This window comes from Cebus imitator, unplaced genomic scaffold (assembly GCF_001604975.1).
Source record: "Cebus imitator isolate Cc_AM_T3 unplaced genomic scaffold, Cebus_imitator-1.0 Scaffold42, whole genome shotgun sequence".
Classification (NCBI taxonomy): domain Eukaryota; kingdom Metazoa; phylum Chordata; class Mammalia; order Primates; family Cebidae; genus Cebus; species Cebus imitator.
In genome coordinates this window covers 8,082,302-8,104,878 of record NW_016107357.1, presented here as the reverse complement: position 1 = coordinate 8,104,878, position 22,577 = coordinate 8,082,302, and the positions used below count along the sequence as shown (strand labels likewise).

Below are 22,577 nucleotides of genomic sequence, written 5' to 3'. Positions count from 1 at the left end.
CGACAAAGTGATCTGCTGTACCCTCAGAACTCTAACAACCCCTACAGAAGGGACATCCTATTTCTAGATGCTTCTTTGAACAATTGATGTTTTCTGCTTGTGTAAGGGCTCAAGCTGAAAAAGTTAGCATTTACCACCCAGTATGCAAAATAGCATTTTATTCATTCTGGAAACACCCTTTTTAGACCTTAACAAAAGGAGCACCTACTATTTCAGTATTCTGTTCTTAAATAAATTCTTGTTCACTCTGTGATTTTATAAGAATTGAACATTTCTCTTCTTGCTCCCCATCTTGTGGGATAAAACAACCCTGTACTTCAAGTTCTATGGTATTTAATTATTTCTGAGTATTATTTTGAGGTTTTACTTTGTACTAGTAAACTCCTTTACTTCAGTGTTTCTCAACCTCGCCTATGCATTAAATTTAAATGTCAAGTTTTTAAAAAAATACTGCAGCCTGGGATTTACTCCTCCTTCATGTCTTTAATCCAGCCACTTTAACTGTAAACAACTAAATATATGTTTTCACTATTACTGAATTTACTGTCTCAACACTTAAGGTTAATGTGGATTATTTTGGGTCTGTTATTTCAAGTAGTACTAACTGCCATCATATATACTAGTTTGTTTTTTCAGGATTGCTTACCTCTCTCCCAAATTTTATAACTATTTATTTTGTTTATATACCACAACCCTATGAAAAAAAAATCTTAGTTAGATATCTGTTGCATCATTCTATTACTAAAGCTCTAATATTAAAGTAATTATGTACACTTGGACCTTCTTTACATTTCAGTATCTTTCAAAAACTGATCTAGACTTTTACAACTATGATAAATTGAACTCATTAAGTAAATACATGTGTCAATTTAATTTAGCATGGGACTCTCTGTACCTTCCCACATAAAATAATTTTACCCAGCTTTATTTTTGATGGTCTGACTTTGCATTTTTCTCTCTCAGGCCTTGTCTTGGGACCACTTGCACCTCCACCTCCTCCACCACTCCCACCAGGGCCTGCACAGGCTTCAGTAGCACTCCCTCCTCCCCCAGGACCCCCTCCACCTCCTCCACTCCCATCCTCTGGGCCTCCACCACCTCCTCCTCCCCCTCCTCTCCCTAATCAAGTACCCCCTCCACCTCCACCGCCTCCTGCCCCTCCCCTCCCTGCATCTGGATTCTTTTCGGGATCCATGTCAGAAGACAATCGCCCATTAACTGGACTTGCAGCTGCAATTGCTGGAGCAAAACTTAGGAAAGTGTCGCGGGTAAATACATTTCTGAGGTTGTTTTTTTTTTAATGTCTTATTCTTTCTAAATATCTAAAATATTGACTTTATTGTATTCTAATTTTGTGAACTGTTAGGAACTTCATTTATTTAAAAAATGGAAATAATTTACCTGGGTGCGGTGTCTCACAGCTGTATAATCCCTGAATTTTGGGAGGCTGAGGTGAGCAGATCACCTGAGGTCAGGAGTTCGAGACCAGGCTGGCCAACATGGTGAAACTCTGTCTCACTAAAAATACAAAAATTAGCCAGGTATGGTGGTGCACACCTATAATCCCAGCTGCTCTGGAGACTGAGGCAGGAGAATCACTTGAACCCGGGAGGTAGAGGTTGCAGTGAGCTGAGATCCTGCCATTGCACTCCAGTCTGGATAACAGAATGAGACACTGTCTCAAAAAATAAATTAAAAACTGAAATAATTTAAATTTATAGTAAAGTTGCAAGAATAGTATAAATAATTTCTATAATTTCATCACCTAGATGTACCCGTTAACATTTTACCAGTATTTGCTTTATTATTCCTTCTTTGGCTATGCTTCCTTCATTATACATGCACTTTATTTGTTCCTTTGTTTGTTTATTTTTGAGATGCAGTTTCACTCTTGTTGCCCAGGCCGGAGTGCAATGGCACTATCTCAGCTCACTGAAACCTCTACCTCCTGGGTTCCAGTGATTCTGCCTTAGCCTCCTTAATAGCTGGGATTACAGGCACCTACTACCATGCCCGGCTAATTTTTGTAGTTTTAGTAGAGACAGGGTTTCCACAGTGTTGACTAGGCTGGTCTTGAAATCCTGACCTCAGGTGATCCTCCTGCCTCAGCCTCCCAAAGTGCTGGGATTACACGTGTGAGCCACTACGTCCTGTCTACACATGTAATTTTGTCTGAATGATTTTAGAGTAACTCAGAGACATCAGGCTTCTATTTTCTTTCTTTCTTTTTTTTCGAGATGGAGTCTTGCTTTGTCGCCCAGGCTGGAGTGCAGTGGCGCAACCTCCACCTCCTGGGTTCAAGCAATTCTCCTGCCTCAGCCTCCCAAGCAGCCAGGACTGCAGGCGCACACCATCACACCCAGCTAATTTTTTGTATTTTTTTTTAGTAGATACGGGGTTTCACCATATTGGCCAGGCTGCGCTCAAACTCCTGACCTTGTGATCCGCTCACCTCAGCCTCGCAAAGTACTGGGATTAAAGGCATGAGCCATGGCTTCTATTTTCTAAGTAGTTCAGTGTGAATTAACATTGGTAAAATACTGTAATCTACAAATGTATCATATTCAAATTTCACCTATAGTCCAATGATGTCTTTAGTGACAAATATTTTCCTAGTGCAAGATCATGTATTGCATTTAGTTATAATGTCTCTTGGATATGCTTTATGACAATTTCTCAATCTTCCGTAATACTGGCATTTTTGAAGACTATAGTACAGTTATTTTGCCTGTTATTCTTCAGTTGGTTTATCTGATTTTTCTTCAAGATTAGATTCAAGTTATGCAGGGATTGTTTTAGCAGGAATATTATCAAAGTAAAGTTCTGCCCTTTTTAGGGCAACACAGGAAGAGACACATGATATTGTTTAATCGAATTCTCGGTGATACTAGTTTTGATAAACTCTTGTTGATATATAAAGTCAATGATATATAAAGAATCTATTGATTCTTAAGGCTTAAAAAATAATATTTAGGCTTTAAAATTAATGCTGATGTTTCCTTCTGTTTTAAATGTAATATATTAATAAAAATATGGTGGCCTAACATAGGAGTTGATTATGTCTGTATATTCTCATTAAGATGGAGGATGCCTCTTTCCCAAGTGGAGGGAATGCTATTGGTGTGAACTCAGCCTCATCTAAAACAGATACCAGCCGTGGAAATGGACCCCTTCCTTTAGGGGGTAGTGGTTTAATGGAAGAAATGAGCGCCCTGCTGGCCAGGAGGTAAGGAATTTCATTATAGTGGACATGCCCAGGATTGAGAGGATTTTAATTTTATTCCCAATACAACTGACTAGATGCCGTCTTCCCTCGTAGTGAAGTCATTTTTATACTGCGTCAGATGATATTTTTAAAAATTGGATTTGCCTTCTTTGTAGGAGAAGAATTGCTGAAAAGGGATCAACAATAGAAACAGAACAAAAAGAGGACAAAGGTGTAAGTTAATACAGTCTACCATACCTTAAAATGTGGAATTCAAGCACAGCTCATTCAGGAAATGGTGTCAGCGTTTATTTAATTTGGACTTAATTAGTTTGAACTTACATTTGCTAATCTTTATGCATGTAAAGTGGCTTGTTTTGACTGTTATTTATAGATTTTTAATGGCAGTTTTAGTAAAATGAATTGAATATGTGGAGTTGTGGGAAAAGCACTGAAGTTCAAACCTGTAGAGTTTAATTCTGTTCCTTAAATGAGTGAATAACATTTCACTACTTTTTAAAAAAAATCTCTTAGAATCTCAGTTCCCTTGCATTAATTTAAAATGAAGGAATTAGCCTAAATTTGTATGTTTCCCTTAGGAGTTCAGTGGTTATTGGCTGTGCCCCTTAAGAGTGTGACCTTCATGCCTTCCTCCCTGATTGAGCTGGGCAAACTCTGCTTTGTCTGTGCTGTATATTGGTGTGCAGCAAATATGTTTCCCCTGCTCCATTTGGCCACCTTTGTTGCCATTCCTCAAATCTGTCTCTTGTGTCTGGCCTTGTAGTCTTGGCCTACTGCAAGTTCTTAGTGAGAACACACGAGGAAAGGAGCTGTGGGGAGGGCCGATGGGGAAGTGGTTGAAGGCAGGAGAAGAAAGAGGTCTACGATGAAAAGAAAGGGAGAGAAGACCAATGAAAGAGAAAGTGGGGAGTGGCAGAAAGAACATTAGAAGTGGATGTGTAACGCAGTAAATGTATATAGAGCAAGTTAACAGTAGATGTGACATTAATATATATCTGTATATTTAGGAAGATTCAGAGCCTGTAACTTCTAAAGTCTCTTCAACAAGTACACCTGGTAAGTTCAAGATAAATATGTTAACCTTTATAAAGTTTCTCTAAATATTAATACTCCCCAGTTAAAAATTCTCCCTTTGTCCATATTTGAACCAAATGACTAGACACTAAAATGCCAGAGTATTTTGTTTACACCCAAAAGCATTAACTTCTTTACTCCTGGAAGCTGCTGTTACTTTCTTGAGGTTACTTATTAAAACAAGGAAAATATTAATATACTATTAGATTACAGGGAAGTAATTTTCATAATTGATTCCTAAAGGTAAAAATTAAGTGAATGTTTTAGCTAGTACTGCAGTTTCTTTCCAAACATTCTCAAATTGAGAAGGGTGTCATTCTAGCCATTCATTGGGGTTATATTGATAATTAAGGGAATAAAATTTCTGATTTGTAAGCTTAAAAGAATCTCCTTAAATTTTTTGGCAAGTGTTCTTGAATTCATTGAAATTTCTGACGTTGAGTATTCTTGAGCATCTGGTAAATTACCTAGAATATTAACAAAGTGTATTTCACTAGAGATACTTGATGAGTACTGTATCCAAGATGAGAATACGAACTCATTACACAGTCACGTCATTTCTTCATATTTGATTAAAGACTCAGGGCTGGACTATCTATTCAGCTCCTTATCTATTCTGGAATGATGCGACAAATAAACTTGATAAATTAATATCTAGAAAGGTCCATAGGAAACCATTATTGAGAAATGCTCATATTCCTATAGTTTTGATTTAAAGACAACCAGCTGCAACTACAATTCCCTTTTTAATTTTTATTTATTTATTTTTGAGATGGAGTCTCACTATGTTGCCCAGGCTGGAGTACCATGGCACAGTCTTGGCTCACTGCAACCTCCACCTCCTGGGCTAAAGTGATCCTCCCACCTTACCCTCACCAGCCCCCAAGTAGCTGTACTTCTGTTTTTGTTTTTGTGATTGTAATCTATCTTCCCACCCCCTTAATTCGTCATTCTCATTATTGAACAGTGACTCTTCAGTAGTCTGATTACTGTATCATAATTAACATCATGACTTTGTTTTCCTTCTGAAGGGACTCAGTTTATGTTATTTTCATTAAAAGTTCAGGGGTTTGTGAGTCACTTATTTTAGCTTTATCCTCCTTTGTATAAGCCAGAATTAGTTATATATGCTGTGATTAGTAACACATAGATATTGTAAATCCAAACTGTACTTGAGGGTTACAGAACGTTTAGAAAGAACTATAGATCTCTTTCCAGGGAGGAAAATTGTATTTTTATACAAGTTTGTTCATAATTTCAGAATATTCACGAATTTCTTAAAGGTTATCCATGGACTCCAAATTAAAAATTTCTTATCTAATATATAATCCCTTATATAAAGTATGAAAAACTAAAGCACAGCATTTTTATGTGTGCTATATATATAAAATCAAGTATTCATTTGAAAGGGCAAGGCCTCTTTTGTCACTTGTTTCATTCTGTTTTTAAATTGACATCATGTCAGACACCTGAAGTGAAAGGTAAAGTCCTGAGCGCAAAAAACTCATCGTCCGACTGGGAAGATGAGACACACAGGTGTAAAGTTTACCTTTTACAGCCACATGTTGAATACTCAGTAGTTTGTCAAAGATGGAGGAGATGACACATAGTAGTCACCTGAGTCATCTTTGTAGAGAAAAGTGACATCTTAGTATGGCTTGAAGAGTATTTAGTTTGACTGAAAGTGAGGGAAGGTTTGATATTTCAGATTGTAAGTATAGCATGAGCAAAGTTATGGAGTTAGAGATAAGCAAGAAGACATTAGGAAATGGTGAATAGACTAGAATGGGGAATTCTTTTTCAGGAGTATTGGGGGGGAAAGGTTGGAAATATAAGTTAGAAACAAAAATGTTGAGAGCCTTTTATAAAATGATCAAGTGTTTAGACTTTATCCTGCAAGTATTGAGTTGACGTTTGATTCACTGAAACTGTTTGAGGCACATTAAAATAGCACTTGTGATTTTCCCATTGAAACTAGGGAGGACTGAGACAGGCAGACCATTAGGAAGCTCTGTACACGTGCCAGTAAAGATCCTCTGAAGGGAACCCAGCCCCTGCCCTTCCTGAAACACACCTGAGCTTCTTAGAGAGCAGAGGGCCATGCTTCTCAGCATCCAGAAAGCCAGCTGAACAGCTCTTCCTCACAACCAGATGAGCGCTTTTAAGACTAAAAGATGGTTCTGGTTTGCTGATTGAGAAAGGACCTCAGTCAGCTGTTAAAAGGTGGCACTTGCTACATCTTCTCCACTTTGGAATTACTCCCTTATCCTTCCACCTGCTTCCTCTTTAGTGACAGTGCCCTGATGACCATTCCCCCTCCCTGTCCAGGTGTCCCTCAGTTTGAGTCAGGACTTTCCTCTTTTCACCTGCTTGGGCTGGTGTCAGTTGGATGTTTCTGATTCCGTCTGTCCCAAATCCCATCCGATTATTTGATCTTCCCAGCCAAGTGTGGAACTTGCCACCACTGTGGTGGTCATTGAGAGATTGTGTTAGCTGTTAGAATACAAAAGAAGGAATATAAAAAGGAAGGAATTTGACTGGTTGATAAGGAGTAAAGCAAGATCAATAATGACTTTAAGATATCACACCTAATGCCTGCATGCAACAGAAATCCAGAATCAAAAGCAGGGCTTCATGGAAGAGTGTGAGTTTATTTTTGCATAAGTGTACTTTGAAGAGATCATAAACTATCTAAGTGAGAATGTGCAAAAGCCAGTTCGAGGAGCTGCACTGGAACTCAGAGCAGTTTAAGTTAAAACTATACAGTGAGACCACAACTCATAAATAGACTTCATTCTCATGTGGCCCAAATCCTTTCCTCCATGACAAGATTCCACTTCTGATTTTACCCAATTAGTGAGGTCAGTGTCAGCATCAGTGAGTCAGCCCAGATTAGAAAAACAATTCAAACACAATAGACAGTCAACTAGTGAGTCACTCACTACATAGTGTCTTTTGTAATAAGAGCTTAGAGCAGACTTGTTTATATTTAACTGGAATTATCTGCTAAGTCCCAAGAATCGATTGTCAAGGAAGTGCAATAGAATTTCAGGATTCTGAAATTTATTTTGAGTTGTTTCTTTTTTTTTCCCAAGAGGCACTATTTGAATTTAGATTAAATGTTGAAATACATGAACATATTATAAATTACACTTACTGTTTTTATCGTTGGTACTAAAAACAGTTTAAAATAGTGTCAGTAATACTATCCCATTTTAATCGAACAGTCCTAATTTTAAAATTATCCTACTTTATTCTTACTATTCTTTCTTTCTTAGGGAAACTCCTTACCATCCAGTTTATAGAATTATAATATTTTAGACTTAACAATGTAAGTTTTTCCTAGGAAACTTACCATACTAGCTTAATAATTTCTTCTCATTTTAAGGTCTGGGATTGTGCAAATTAGAATCCTTACAGATTTCAATTAAAGTTTAGAATTTAAATTTTTATTTATATTACTACTATGTAAACAGGTATAATGATATTTAGTATTTTGTTATTTGTTTTATAATAACTCTGGAAGCATATATTTAATAACTTTTGTTCTTCATTTTTAAAGAACCAACAAGAAAACCTTGGGAAAGAACAAATACAATGAATGGCAGCAAGTCACCTGTTATCTCCAGGTATCAATTTTTTTCTCTAAGTTTTATATTTTATTTGTATAAAAAAAGAAATTAATACATTCTTATTGTAGAAAAAGATTGAATGGTAAGTTAGAAATTATACAGAGGAGCCCATAAAACTCTCGTGATTCTATTTGACAGCCCACAGAGCTTCATTATATCTTACTCATCTATGTTACTAGTGGTTGATAAATTCTACCCTACATTAGCCATATTATCTGAGATTTTAAGATAGCTTTATCTTTCCCAATTTGTATTCTGAAAAATTTGAATCTACAGAAAAAAGGGTAGTATAGCGAATACACGTGTACTCGTTTCCTAGGTTTAACAGTTGTCAACATTTTGCCCCACTTGTCTTAACTGTCTACAGATCTACTCTTTCATTCCCCTCTGATTAGTTTGAAAGTGGTTCACAAATAAGGACTGCTTCACCCTAAATACGTCAGTGTTTTTTGGAAGAACCAGGACATCTGCTATGTAACCAGAATACCATTATTACTCTTAAGAAATTTAACACTGGCCGGGCGCGGTGGCTCAAGCCTGTAATCCCAGCACTTTGGGAGGCCGAGGCGGGTGGATCACGAGGTCAAGAGATCGAGACCATCCTGGTCAACATGGTGAAACCCCGTCTCTACTAAAAATACAAAACATTAGCTGGGCATGGTGGCGCATGCCTGTAATCCCAGCTACTCAGGAGGCTGAGGCAGGAGAATTGCCTGAACCCAGGAGACGGAGGTTGCGGTGAGCCGAGATCGGGCCATCACACCCAAACAAGGAAAAAAAAAAAAAAAATCCGTCTCAAAAAAAAAAAAAAAAAAAAAAAAAGAAATTTAACACTGTGTAGGTGATGGGGAGGAAGGCGGCAAATCACACTGCCACGTGTGTACCTATGCAACAATCTTGCATGTTCATCACATGTACCCCAAAACCTAAAATGCAATAAAATAAATAAATGGGGGAAAAAAAAAAGATAACAATGCAGCTGAAAAATAAAAAAAATTAAAAAAAAAAGAAATTTAACACTGAACAATAGTATTATCTAATATAGTAGATAGTCACATTTCCCCATTGGTCCAATTGACATAGTTTTTTTTTTTTTTTCCCTAAATGTAATTTTTGGAACCTTCTTAAAACCTGAAAATCAGCTGGAAAGAAAAGAGAGCAAAATGAAACCTAAAATTTTGAATTTGTAAAGTAGAAACATGTTATTTCCCTATCTCATTTGAAACTTGTAAGTGTAATCAAGTTAGAAAAGATAGTATCCAGAAATGAAGCTACTCAATACTTGTTTCTACAAGTGCTTGTGGGCATAGTTTAGGCAAATTTGTTCTTCCTTTAGCTAGGCATACTTTATTTTCATAACTAAATTTATATCACAGCTCTTGAACATAGATGAAACCTTTTCTTGGTTTAAGAGACAGTTTAAACAAAGGGCTTGTATTTTTCCCAGAAAAAAAAGTATGTATTTAGAAACGAAAGAGTATTTTGTCTTTTCTTTCTGAGCTATTTGCCTTGTTTTTGTCTCTATATAAAAAGCAACTTGACTCTAATTATAGAAACCTAATAAAGATAAGTACAAGGATAGACTTTATATTATCGCAGACCTGCTCGGTTAGTCTAAGTCTAAATTTGGATTTGGCTTTCTGTGTGGTTCTTTCTGCTAATAGGAAAGAAGACAACACAATTATTTAAGCTCCACAAAGAAACTAGGCCTTTTGGAATGTATAAAAGCTTTTAGTTTTTAAGTGATTGAAAGATGATCATATTTGACTTTAGAAGAAAGAGGGGAATTGCTTTTGGCGGACATGTGTTTTCAGTAGAGTAGAAAAATTGCACATTTATGTTTCTCAGACTCTTAACTGAGATGGCCTTCTAACACATCTCTACTAAAAAAAGTTAGGGACTTTCTTTAGCAGCACATTATGAAGTGCTGATTTATCAAGCCCATAACAAGGAGCTGGCCAGGCGTAGTGGCTCACGCCTGTAATCCCAGCACTTTGGGAGGCCAAGGTGGGTAGATCACTTGAGGTCAGGAATTGAAGACCAGCGTGACCAACATGATGAAACCCCATCTCTACTAAAAATACAAAAATTAGCTGAGCGTGGTGGCACATACCTATAGTCCCAGCTGCTTGGGAGACTGAGACATGAGAATCACTTGTGCCTCAGAGATGAGGATTGCAGTAAACTAATAATCACGCTGTCGCACTCCAGTCTGCAGACCTGTCATGTGTCATTTGTCCTTTCTCTCTATCCCTGCTTCATTGATCTGCGTTCCACAGTAAGCTAAAGCCAAGCCTGCGTTGATGGCAGAAGTCATGTCTTAGAAAGGGACATGGAAGACGTTCTCCAAGTGGAATACATTCTTCTATGTATTTGGTCCATTTAGTAAAGGAAAAGTCATTATTTGAAAGATTTTTTTATTTTTCCTAATTCCAGGAGGTAGGGATTTTTTTTTTTCCAGACTTCTAAAGGAAATTTAGTAAGTGCTCTAAAGGTCACCATTTTGAAAATAATTTTTTTACAGATTAGTTGAATCTTGAGTCTTAATATTCAGTAGTGCACTATAATCATGTTCCAATTCTGTTAGGTGGTTTTCTTTCCCAGAATAGAAAGTCTGAAACTCCTGATTATTTCCTGACCACTCATATATTTTTTGATAGATTTCATCCAACTACTGATATATAGGTTTTAAAATTTCACCGAAACCTGTTTTAAACCATAGAATACTTTAAAAATATGTTTAAAAGAATAACAACAATACTACTTTCCTTCCTAATTTATCTCCCCTGTCACTTCAGAAAACAGGTATATTAGCCGCTTTAAGTATGCCTCATCCTTGCATTGTAGTGAAGATGCCCATTTCTCTTTGGAATATCTTTGTCAAAATTATGTTAGTGGTAAGATGGATTAATGTCTCATATGTGAGATACTGCATATGCTGTATTTGATAATTGATGATGTCAGAGTAAAAGCAAGAATGTTGTGGTTAAAAATGCTTTAAACTATGACTGGATTATAACATTTGGAAGGTTTGTGAATTCATCTGTGGTTTTAAGACCTTACAGATCTTGTATTCAGGATGAGGAAAAATAGTCCTTTACATGCCTCCTGAGAAGAGTTAATTTTATATACTTTTATATACTTACTGTGCCTACAACCTATAAAAAGTAGCCATTGTATAGTGATTTTTAAAATTTTCTGTAACTAGTAGTCTCAAAATATCTTTTCTGTTGGGGAAAATCGGTTATCTTAAGGTTAATAGACTCAATTCTTGTTTTGTTTGCTATTAACAACCTATAAAACAGTAACATGATGAGAATTATTTTTTAAAGTTCTATTGTGTATCCCTTTCAATGGTTTTCCCCTTCATAGACGGGATTCTCCAAGGAAAAATCAGATTGTTTTTGACAACAGGTCCTATGATTCATTACACAGGTATCATCCTGCTGTGACGTTGTGATTTGAGACTTTTAAATAACATGTTCAGGATAGGGCTGAGCTTTTTCTACCTGGATTGGTAATCACCACAAAGGAGTTTTTTTTTTTTTTTTTTTAAACTTTATTTTGAATACCTTTTAAAAATTCTGCCATCACTTTACAGATGGATTAGGATAAATACAAATGATAAACATAGTAGAAATACTAGACTGGGGCTCTAAGGCCACATATATTATCTAGGCCATTTGTAGCTTAAGCATTTTCTTTTAAAAGCTGTTCTCTTTATGATTATAAGACAAGGCTTCAAAAAGCTGGAATAGATGATCCTTTTCCATCTGTTACTGGAACACGGGCTGATATGATAGCCACGGTTGTGGATAATTGATTCTTTGAGGAAAATCTCTGTTTCCTAGATACTTTGTAGTAAATTATCTTTGACAATTTAATACCCAGCATCCTGAGTACATTGTTTTCTAGGATGAGCCCCATTTTTTAATTAAGAAGACTTAAGATATGAACTAGGTTTTTCTTAATTAAAAAAATTGACAGCTAAAAAAAAATCTTCATGCTTTCCAGTTACTTACACAATTAATTTGGCAGAATAGGGACTTAAATACAGTAGTGCAGTTGTTTTATAGGCAGATGTTTAAAGGCAACACTCATCATAAAAAAAACCGGCCCAGCATGGTGGTTCACACCTATAATCTTGGCACCTTGGGAGGCCAAGGCTAGAGGATCATTTGGGGTCAGAAGTTCAAGACCAGCCTGGGAAACATAGCGAGACCCCATCTTTACGAAAAATTTAAAAATAAGCTGGATCTGGTGGCTTGTGTCTATAGTCCCACCTAGTCAGGAGGCTAGGACAGAAAGATATTTTGTGCATGGGAGTTACAGGCTGCAGTGAGCCATGATCACACCACTGCACCCTGGGCTGGGTGACAGCAAGACTCTCTCTAAAAAGAAAGTAATAAAAACCTGAGAAACCCTCATTTGGTGATCAATTATGATGAAAATCCATAGATAAGAAATAACTGAAATATGTCTTTGTTATACGCATCTATTTTTTATACATCACGTCCACTGTGAATATGAATTAAATGGTGTTCGTAGTGGATGTCTATCACAGTGAGTTGGGAGTTCTGTAAGCAGACTTTGGCCAAATTCTTACTTGCTAAAATTATTTTTATGCCATTAATGATCAAAATACTTGACAAGTTAATATTGTCAGCCAGTTAAATCTTCGCAAAACTTTTAAATTTCAATGGTGATATAGCTTTTTCTGCTTTTTCTTTCCTTTGAGGTGGTTTAATTGTTTTGGCTAAAAGATTTCTTTAGAAAATTTGCTAATACTTAGAAAAATAGCATTTAACAATGAGATTTTTAAGGCTGGGTGCCATGGCTCATGATTGTAATCCCAGCTCTTCGGGAGGCCAGAGAGGGAGGATCACTTGAGTCCAGGAGTTTGAGACTAGCCAAGGCAATGTTGTTAAACCTGTCTCTACAAAACATACAAAAATTAGCCAGGCATAGTTGTATGTGCCTGTGGGAGGCTGAGGTGGGAAGATGGCTTGAGCCCAGGAGGTCAAGGCTGCAGTGAGCTGAGATCATGTCACCACACTCCAACCTGGGTGACAGAGTGAGACCCTGTGTCCAAAAATATATGTATTTTTTTTAATGTAGTAAAATCTGCTCAGTTATCTTACTGCTTTCACACATAGTGCCCACTGGGGTGTTATTGATAAATGTTTTTGGTAAAAGTTAAGAAAAAAAGTGGTGATTACATCTTTCCTTCAGTATGAAAAGTTCCCCCCTTTAGTTAATTATCATGGTGGTGGTGGTGATGGATTGCATGTTAGCATGAATTAAATTTTTTAAAAATTGCATGTTTCCACAATTGTTTATTATATAACAATTTTTTGCATTGCCTAATAAATATGAATATATTCATAACATACTTGCCCAATTAAATACCAGACTGTAGTTGTTCATGTGAATTTCAGAGGTATTCATTATATAACTTGAGAAAATAATTAGTTAAATGGGCCACTTAAATGGAAATCGTAAGAGAAAAGCAGAGTAATTATGAATTACAGTTTAATTCTTGAGAACAGGAATAGGCAGCATGAGTGGGTATATGAAATAATGGTGTCCGAACCTTTAACAACATTTACTAGACATGATTCTGCATAGGGCACCATGACTTGTGTTTTATGGATCTCAGTAAATGACCTTGGAATTTAGTAGTCTTCCCTAGCAAAGTAAGAAGGTGTATCCTCACAAGAGGAAAGGAAATGTTTCATGTAAATCTTATTCCCTACAGTGTCTAGCTCAGTGTTTATTGAATGAAATTTTCTGAAAGTTATTATTTCCTCCATTCATAATAAACAGATAACCTAATAAAGTAAAATTGGATGGCTTGCTTCATAACAGTCTTTTAAGCAGTAATATGTTTTGATAGTAAAGCAGATTAACAGTGCAGGTGCAGTGGCTCACACCTGTAATCCCAGCAGTTTGGGAGGCTGAAGCGGGCAGATCATGAAGTCAGGAGTTCGAGACCAGCCTGGCCAACATGGTGAAACCCTGTCTCTACTAAAAATACAAAAAAAAAAATTAGCCAGGTTTGGTAGCAAACCTGCAATCACAGCTACTCCGGAGGCTGAGGCAGGAGAATTGCTTGAACCCAGGAGGTGGAGGTTGCAGTGAGCCAAGATTGCACCACTGCACTCCAGCCTGGACAACAGAGCAAGACTGCGTCTCAGAAACAACAACAACAGGAAAAAAGCAGATTAACTCAGAGTTTAATCTTCAGGAACCATGATTATGAGTTTGAAGTATTTTGTGTCTTACAAGAATTATGAAACTATGATTTTGAAAAATTTATTATGTCTCTTGGATCTTGGTTCAGATTTCTAACGTTGATACTCTGCAAAATTAGAAATATATGATTTGCCTGATGGTTTTAAATTGCATTGATTTGTGGCTCTTAAAGAAGAGAGGGCACTTACCGTACTAAACCAGAACCCAAAGGAGTGCCTAATTAAAACTGTAGGTTTTCCACTGAGGATTCTCTTTTATTGCCAGAATTGGAGAGGGCGCCATGACTGGTTTATTTGGTATTGAAACTTTTGTTCAAAATATACTCAATCATTGACTTATTAAGACTTTTAATAGAAACTAAACTTTTGAAAGTGCAATGATAATTGACAGTCTACTTCTGTCTGGCATTTCTTTTTTATTTAATAAAATAAATTTATGGAAGTAGTTAGCCTGAAACACCATTTAAATGACGTCTCCATAAAAATTTCACAAGGAAATAGTCATGTAGTCTACCCTAATAATCATTTAAAAAAAATTTTTGTTTTGATGCTTGAAATGGAATAAATGTATAAAGCAAATCATGCTCACTAAAAATGTTTTCTTCCTGCAATCCAAGGCATCAACTTTGTAAGCTGATTTATGTCAGTGTAAAACATGCAAGTCTTTATGTTTCTCCTTTCACTAGTTTGCCCAGGTATTTAAATAGATAATGTAAAAATTCAAAAGAAAGGCAAAACAGGATTGTGTTATTTGAGCCTCAGATGTTTCAGCTGGCTTCTTCATCACTGTCTTGGTCAACGTGCCACGTTATCTGGTTACCTCATGCCCAAAGAATACCGTCTTCTACTCTTTTCTGAAGAAGCCTCACCATCTTGTCACCTTTTTCTAGTTCATTTATAAATAAGAAAATACTGAGAAAAGTGACAAATATTTTGTTTTCTGTTCTAATCAACCGTACAATTTTGGTAATTTTTTAACATAATGGCTTTTTTAAAGAAATGTATTTAAATCTGGTGTTGGGTTGGTAAATTTGCATTTATTTATGAACTCATTAAGTATTAAGAATGTTGTTTACCTGTCCTGGAAATTTCATTTATACAGACCAAAATCCACACCCTTATCACAGCCCAGTGCCAATGGAGTCCAGACGGAAGGACTTGACTACGACAGGCTGAAGCAGGTGGGCGCGCAGTGGTAGCTTTCTTTTATTTGTATTTGTTTCTTTTTAAAAAATATCCTACGCCAGGCGCAGTGGCTCACGCCTGTAATCCCAGCACTTTGGGAGGTCGAGGCGGGTGGATCACGAGGTCAAGAGATCGAGACCGTCCTGGTCAACATAGTGAAACCCCGTCTCTACTAAAAATACAAAAAATCAGCTGAGCATGGTGGCGCATGCCTGTAATCCCAGCTACTCAGGAGGCTGAGGCAGGAGAATTGCCTGAACCCAGGAGGCGGAGGTTGCGGTGAGCCAAGATCGCGCCATTGCACTCCAGCCTGGGCAACAAGAGTGAAAACTCCGTCTCAAAAAAAAAAAAAATCCTGTCCAGGCAGGGCAGCTCATGCCTGTAATCCCAGCACTTTGGGAGCCCAAGGTGGACAGATAACAAGGTCAGGAGTTTGAGATCAGCCTGGCCAACATGGTGAAACCCCGTCTCTACTAAAAACAAAAAATTAGCCAGGCGTGGTGGCACACGCCTTTAGTCCCAGCTACTCGGGAGGCTGAAGCAGGGGAATCACTTGAACCGGGAGGCGGAGGTTGCAGTGAGCCGAGACCCGCCAGTGCACTTCAGCCTGGGCAACAGAGCGAGACTCTGTGTCAAAAACAAAAAACGAAAAATATGTATCCTGAATATACTTGAAAAGATCGTAGAGCTAGAATATTATTATATAAAACAGTGGTATTAGTTGGTACTGTATTATTTTTTCAAATCTACACTTTCGCTTCCATGAGTTTGTATGAAGTTGCAGAGGTAGTGGAGGGTGGGGCTGTGGTTCAGTGTTAACAGTATAAAGTGTAAATGTAAGTGTATGGTATGCAGTTGTGAAGAAAATAATGGGCTTCTTCCTTTTCACTTACTATATTGGCAAAATTGGACCCAACAAATCTGATTTTGGCAAGGTTGCAAGGAAATAGGCACTCTTTTGTATACTTCTGCTTTCTAAAAAGCAGTTTGGGAAAACAGAATCAAAAGCCTGAAAAATAAGTGTCTTACCTTGAACTCAGTGATTTGAATTCCAGGAATTTATTCAAAGAATATATTGTAAAAGTACCTGAATAGATAGTGGGTGGAGTAGGGGCTCTGTAGGCTTCAAGGGATCATAATTTAGTATGCTTACTAGTAAATTGCGAACATTTGCCTGTGTTATGTGTAACAGGTAACAAACAAATGTGTACAGTTATCTTGATTTTATAAAAAAGAAAAAGATACTGTCCACCTTTGGATATATATGCATTATATTTATATTTAATACCTGTGTATTCAGGAAAAAGAAATAAGTGATAAGATTGTGATTTGAAATATTTTATTCACAGAAGAGGTGAAGTACATTTTTTAGATACCCCGAATGTTTATACTGCAAAGCTATTTGAAAAGTTAAATTGAGTTATGTAATTTTAAAGGGGAGCGTGTGGTCATTGAAAATCAAGCCCTTGTTTTGCTGTACATTGAATATGGCTTTCTCAAAAATGTCTTAAAATAAAGCACTTTCACACACTTGAAAACATGGTCAGTTCTTGGTTATCTGAAGTATTGGTTGAGAACAGAGGAATAGATTTAATTTGGGGGGTGATTTAAAGATGAATTTGGATCAGGACGTCTGTGAGTCTGTTTAATAACTTCTGGTCTCAGTCTCTTCCTTTGCTAAAATGAAGATATTAAACTAATTCATAGTTTTATTTTAAATGTGAAAAGCTTTTCAAAAGATAAACTCTAATAGAGCAATTTAATTTTTCCCGGGATATTCAGTATTAAAGAAAGCCACACAATTCAAAAACTAATCCTTCCAAAGTACAGCTGTTATTTTTCACCCATTAAAATTGTGTCACTTTGTCATAGGACCTCTAACCTTGAATCTGTAGTTTTTTGTTTTTTTTTTTTTTAAGATGGTGTTTTGTTCTGTCGCCAGGCTGGAGTACAGTGGAGTGATCTCAGCTCACTGCAACCTCCACCTCTTGGATTCAAGCAATTCTCCGGCCTCAGCCTCCTGAGTAGCTGGGATTACAGTCGCCTGCCACCACACCTGGCTAATTTTTTGTATTTTAGTAGATACAGGGTTTCACTATGTTGGCCAGGCTGGTCTCAAACTCCAAACTCCTGACCTCGTGATCTGCTGCTTAGGCCTCCCAAAGTTCTGGGATTACAGGCTTAAGCTACCACACTCTGCATTTTTGTTTTGTTTTGTTTTTTGGAGACAGGGTCTCACTCTGCCCCCCAGGCTGGAGTGCAGTGGTGCGATCTCAGCTCACTGTAGCCTCCACCTCCCGGGTTGAAGTGGTTCTCCTGCCTCAGCCTCCTGAGTAGTTGGAATTACAGGTATACACCACCGCACAGCTAGCTTTTGTAATTTTAGTAGAGAGGGGGTTTCACCATGTTGGCCAGAGTGGTCTCAAACTCCTGACCTCAAGTGATCTGCCCACCTTGGCCTCCCAAACTGCTGGGATTATAGGCATGAGCCACGACACCCAGCCAAATCTGCAGTTCTTAAAAAGGGCCCAGAGCACCACAGTGAAATAGAAATATAATGTGGGCTACATATATTTTAAAATTTTCCTGGTAGCCACATTTTAAAAATACAAAACAAAGAAAAGGACAAAATTAATTTTAAAACTTTACTAACAATGTATTTATAGTATGTTTTAATATGTAGTCAATTTTTATAAATTATTGAGTTATTTTACATTATTTTCATCATACTAAATCTTTGAAATATGATGTGTGTTTTATAATTACAGCACACCTCATTTCAGATTAGCCCCATTTCAAGGGCTCAGCAGCTGCATTTGGCTGGTGCCTGCTGTATTGGACAGCATGAGTCAATCGGGGCCTCATCCACCTTCCTGTCTGCCCATTAGGGTAATCCCTGAGGTCCCTTCAGGGAAATCCTAGACTCCTTGAAATATGGTTTGGCAGTTTTGGTGGTTTCCAAGAAATTATACTTCAAACTAAAGGACAGATTTGCCAAGAGCCGATTGTCCAGTTTACTGTAATCTCTTCCTCTAAACTTCCTTTGCATCACCTCTCTGACTGTTCCCAGAGGACTAGATGAAAAGCACAGCGTTACCATTTCTAGAAACTATCTGAATACCTTCTATTGGATGACAGAGTCGTTATCTTAATTTTAGAAAGCATTCTATTTCACATATTGGTAGCCTAGAACAAGCCAGGATTGGGAAGGAAAGAATATTAAAAAAAAATTTACCAAGGCTAGTCTTCCAAGAAATAGAACTGTGGCTCTGGAAATAGAAAACAACCCTACACATCATATATCATGACATTCTTAAAATTTTATATGAGTAAGAATCTTTTTAGCAGTAATTTTTTTCTGTATTTCTGATATTTTTCTCTAATATTTTAGGACATTTTAGATGAAATGAGAAAGGAATTAGCAAAGCTAAAAGAAGAGCTCATTGATGGTAAGTGTCTGGGCAAGTTTACTATCCCTGTTAAACAGTGTTTAAGATTCACCATTTTTAAGAAAATACAAATGAGGAAATAGCCATTTGATTACTACTTCTATAGTCCTATCTTTTTAAGATTAGGGTTTTGAGGAGGAGGTCTCTCCTTCATATAATGGAAATTACTTGTATAAATAGGGATTAAACAGTATCCCAACATATCACGTGTTGTCTTTTCTTAGATGGAAAACCATATGAACAGATCTTCCCTCTAGGTTACCTCTACTCACCTATCCCAGTGCCACCTTGTTTCTGAGCCCACATAATCAGTGTTTTCATTTTGTATACAAAAAGAGAGAATAAATATATAGAAATTAGAATCATCTTTCTAATATTAAAGAAGTATGCAATGAAAGATGCAAAGTTAATCTATCTTTTTATTACTGTGAGTTTGAGCACCATCCTTAAAGTTTCTTAAGAATGAGTCACTCATTTATTTTATTTATCATTATATTTATTTTCAACACTTGTTCTTTTCTATCCAGCAATCAGGCAGGAACTGAGCAAGTCAAATACTGCATAAAGAAACAGACTAAGGAGAGATAGGACTATAATTTGGAGGAAAAAAAAAAAAATCCTACAAACAACAACTGTTCACAACAGCAAACCCCTACATTTTATGAGCTGTAAGAAGAAAATGGAGACAAACAGGAGGAGGGGAAAACCAACCTACTCTGAAAGCCTTCAGACATTATGACTCTGGCGATAAGCTCTTTCCCTCTCAGTTTGCTGCTTTTTTCTGGCCTTTACAACAGAATGGAAGAGAATCATATAAGAGTTCCTGTAACAGTTATGCAGAAAATGCTAAAACCCATCAGGCAAGATCATCGCGCGTTGAAATATTTTCATGTCAAGATAAAATTGCACATTTTCCACAATTCGTTGCTAAAATAAAGAGGAGAAAGGCTTAGGAAGTTTTTTTGCAGAGAGTGCTGATGAAGAATTGAGCACGTTTGCTATTGTATTGTAATGTTTCTCTCAGGTTTGTTCTTCCTATCATGTTTGATATTCCATGAATAATTGAGATCAGCCCTATGTAAGTTAAGATCATAATACGCGGAACAAATGGAATTGTAAGTGCTTTCAAAGGTTAATATTTATAAGAAAGTGTCCTAAAAATGATTTCTTCAGTTTGAGGAATTTTAGAATGATAGGAAGTCTCTCGAGTTAGCCTTCATGCAATTTTGTAGATTAAAACATAAAATTTGTCCAGGATTTAAAGATTTAGATGCCTTCCTAAATTGTTACAATGCTTTACCAAATCTATGACTTCTACATAACACAAACCAGTGGTCAAATGTAAACAATATATTGTAGATTTACTGTAGGTTTTCAACCTTTTTTAGATTTATGCATGTGGACATTTTTATAATGTAATTACAGTCACCACAAAGTTAGCTTTTTTAATTGCAGACAGTAATGCATGTCACACTAATATGTAGTGGCCTTTTCAAGGCCTAGTCCCAGGGAAAACGTTTTGTAGAGTATAGGGGAGTGGGAGGAAGGGGAGGAATAATTTTTTATTTAAAGTTGATTTCTGCACTATCTTTTTCTCAATTACCTGCATGAATAATAATAATGAGGAATATTTTGTGACTTTAATTGGTAAATATGTTACAAAACCAAGTACTTAATCTTTTACATCATGTCTTCAGCTATTTGTATTTTAACCAGTAATTTCAATGGTCTGAAACATGATCCTGAGCTTCACATAATATCTTACTGTGGAACTCAAAAGTTTGATCACTGAATTTGGCAGTTATTATTACCTAGGTACCCCTGCTGTTAACACAGGTGTTTACATACATGTTCCTGAATGAAGCTGCTTTTGAATTTTGTTATGTTGAAATACAAGAAATAACAATGACGGCAGCAATTAAGGTCACAGAAATCGTTAGGTAAAGGAAAACCAATGAGGAGTTCTGCAGTTTTCTTTTAATAAGTAAAGTGGGACTTGGGTGGTGGGAAGAAGGAATTAGACACTCTACCCGCCATCCTGCGTGTGTGTGCACTCGCGCACATGCTGTCTATGTGTAAGCCACTCCCTTTTCTTTCCTTTGAAACTGATGAGGTTAAAATAGGGGAGAAATCCTATATATTGCAATGATAGCTTTCTGGAAAATTTAAGAAATCAAAGTCTCCAGGCTCTCCATCCTGATTTATGCCTGAGTCGTCATGTGCCATATTTGCTTTGAACTCTGATTATCAGAAGTTTTACTAAAATTCTGAAGAAATAATTCACTTTCATCTGCTTTCCAGATTTTGTACATCTCAGTTCATAAAGCAAAGGTTGTTGATAAGGTAGTTTTCTAAATGCTGCAGATCTGCAGCCATTACCGCTACAAAGACGTTTGGATGAGGGGTTTTTTTTTTCTTTGTTAAAATAGTTCCTGTTTCTGTAGAAATTTCATTTTTAGATTAAACTGTGATGGATGAGCTGTCATAATTCAAGTATACATTTCTTTTTTCTATCAGATAGGCATTGTCATGCAGTAGCAGTAAAAACATCAGAGGCACAGCAAGCTTATGAAGTTCTGTTTTCTAAAAGAAATAGGAGGCATTTTCATCTTTATTATTATACTTTTGGTTATGCAAACACTTTGATAATAGAAAGTTATATCCCCTATAAATCTGGTCAGAAACCTCTTTTGATTTTGTTGGGTACGTTAACTAGTCTATAGTAGGTAGAGTACTGGGTACAAGTGGTCCAAACTAAGATAAGAGACTAAAATAAAATGCTAAATCTTAAACTGGGTTTATGCACTAAACGTTTTGTGCCTTGGTCTAATATTAACATGACGTCTGTGTAAAATGACAAAAAGAACCAGTGTTGAATCACGCTATATTTTCCATCATCCCAGATTGCTAAATGTGTTCTTTCCAAGAAGTCTGAACGAATTATTATATACATTTTCTGTCATGTACACATGACAGTTGTGTCATTGTTAGAGATTTCAGTAATTAAAATGGGAAACAGAAGCTTAAGTTATTTTCCTTATCAAAACTATGTTCCTTGGAACCACATTAGTATGATGGTTTTTGTGCTCTTGTACATTGGATGTCTTAAGCTAAGTACAGTTTAGGGGATCCTTTCTAATTAATTACAGGAAGGTACTGCTTTCCTCAACACTGTGATCTGACCTGTGACAAATCTGTACTATACACTATGTAAATGGCTAACAAGTCAATTGCAAACAAACTGAATGTACAAATCTTAGTGCTGGTGCTGAAATCTCTTCAGAATAGTTATGATTTAAAAGTTTGTTTATAAATTTGAAAGCATCAAGTGTCAATCAAAACTGAAGATGAAACACTAATGAATGTTGAATTCTCATGCTTTTAGGTATACTTCCTTTTTAGAATTTTCAGTTTTCTGCTATTTTTACCGTAACTATTTCATTTAAATTTGTTTCACTTAAATTTCCTACACGCTAACTTCGTTTGTGCGATTGAAATAAAATTGCAGTATATATACATTGCTTGTTTGTGACACTTAGATAATCTTCTGAAATAATTTGTTAGTTATATTGGATGTGAAAAACACCTTTTAAAGTCCAAGACTTCACTGCTTAAAAGTTTACATGTCACGTCACTATTCTTTAAAGATTTCATAGAAGTCATGAATACTAAGTAATGTATACAAAGGAAATCTGTGATGATTGTCTACTTTTTGTTTGAAATAACTGTTGGGTGTTCCCTGTTTGTTATTTTCTTT

General features: G+C 36.5%; 1 protein-coding gene across 13 annotated transcripts in view; it reads left to right on the top strand.

Annotated features, from left to right (window-relative positions):
- Positions 1 to 22,334, top strand: part of ENAH (ENAH actin regulator) — a 156,929-nt gene extending 134,595 nt beyond the window's left edge. For 8 of the 13 annotated variants that reach the window (XM_037737744.1, XM_037737742.1, XM_037737736.1 and 5 more), the window contains 8 exons: positions 964 to 1,268; positions 3,081 to 3,226; positions 3,382 to 3,439; positions 4,234 to 4,282; positions 7,863 to 7,929; positions 15,289 to 15,367; positions 18,763 to 18,820; positions 19,348 to 22,334. In XM_037737744.1, coding sequence (XP_037593672.1) covers positions 964 to 1,268; positions 3,081 to 3,226; positions 3,382 to 3,439; positions 4,234 to 4,282; positions 7,863 to 7,929; positions 15,289 to 15,367; positions 18,763 to 18,820; positions 19,348 to 19,385 — 800 coding nt within the window. In that variant the 3' untranslated portion in view covers positions 19,386 to 22,334. Of the gene's footprint in view, positions 1 to 963; positions 1,269 to 3,080; positions 3,227 to 3,381; positions 3,440 to 4,233; positions 4,283 to 7,862; positions 7,930 to 11,304; positions 11,368 to 15,288; positions 15,368 to 18,762; positions 18,821 to 19,347 lie in introns of all 13 variants that reach the window. The other 5 variants (XM_017526421.2, XM_037737737.1, XM_037737741.1 and 2 more) reach the window with 1 other exon arrangement.
- Positions 22,335 to 22,577: the final 243 nt, after the last annotated feature.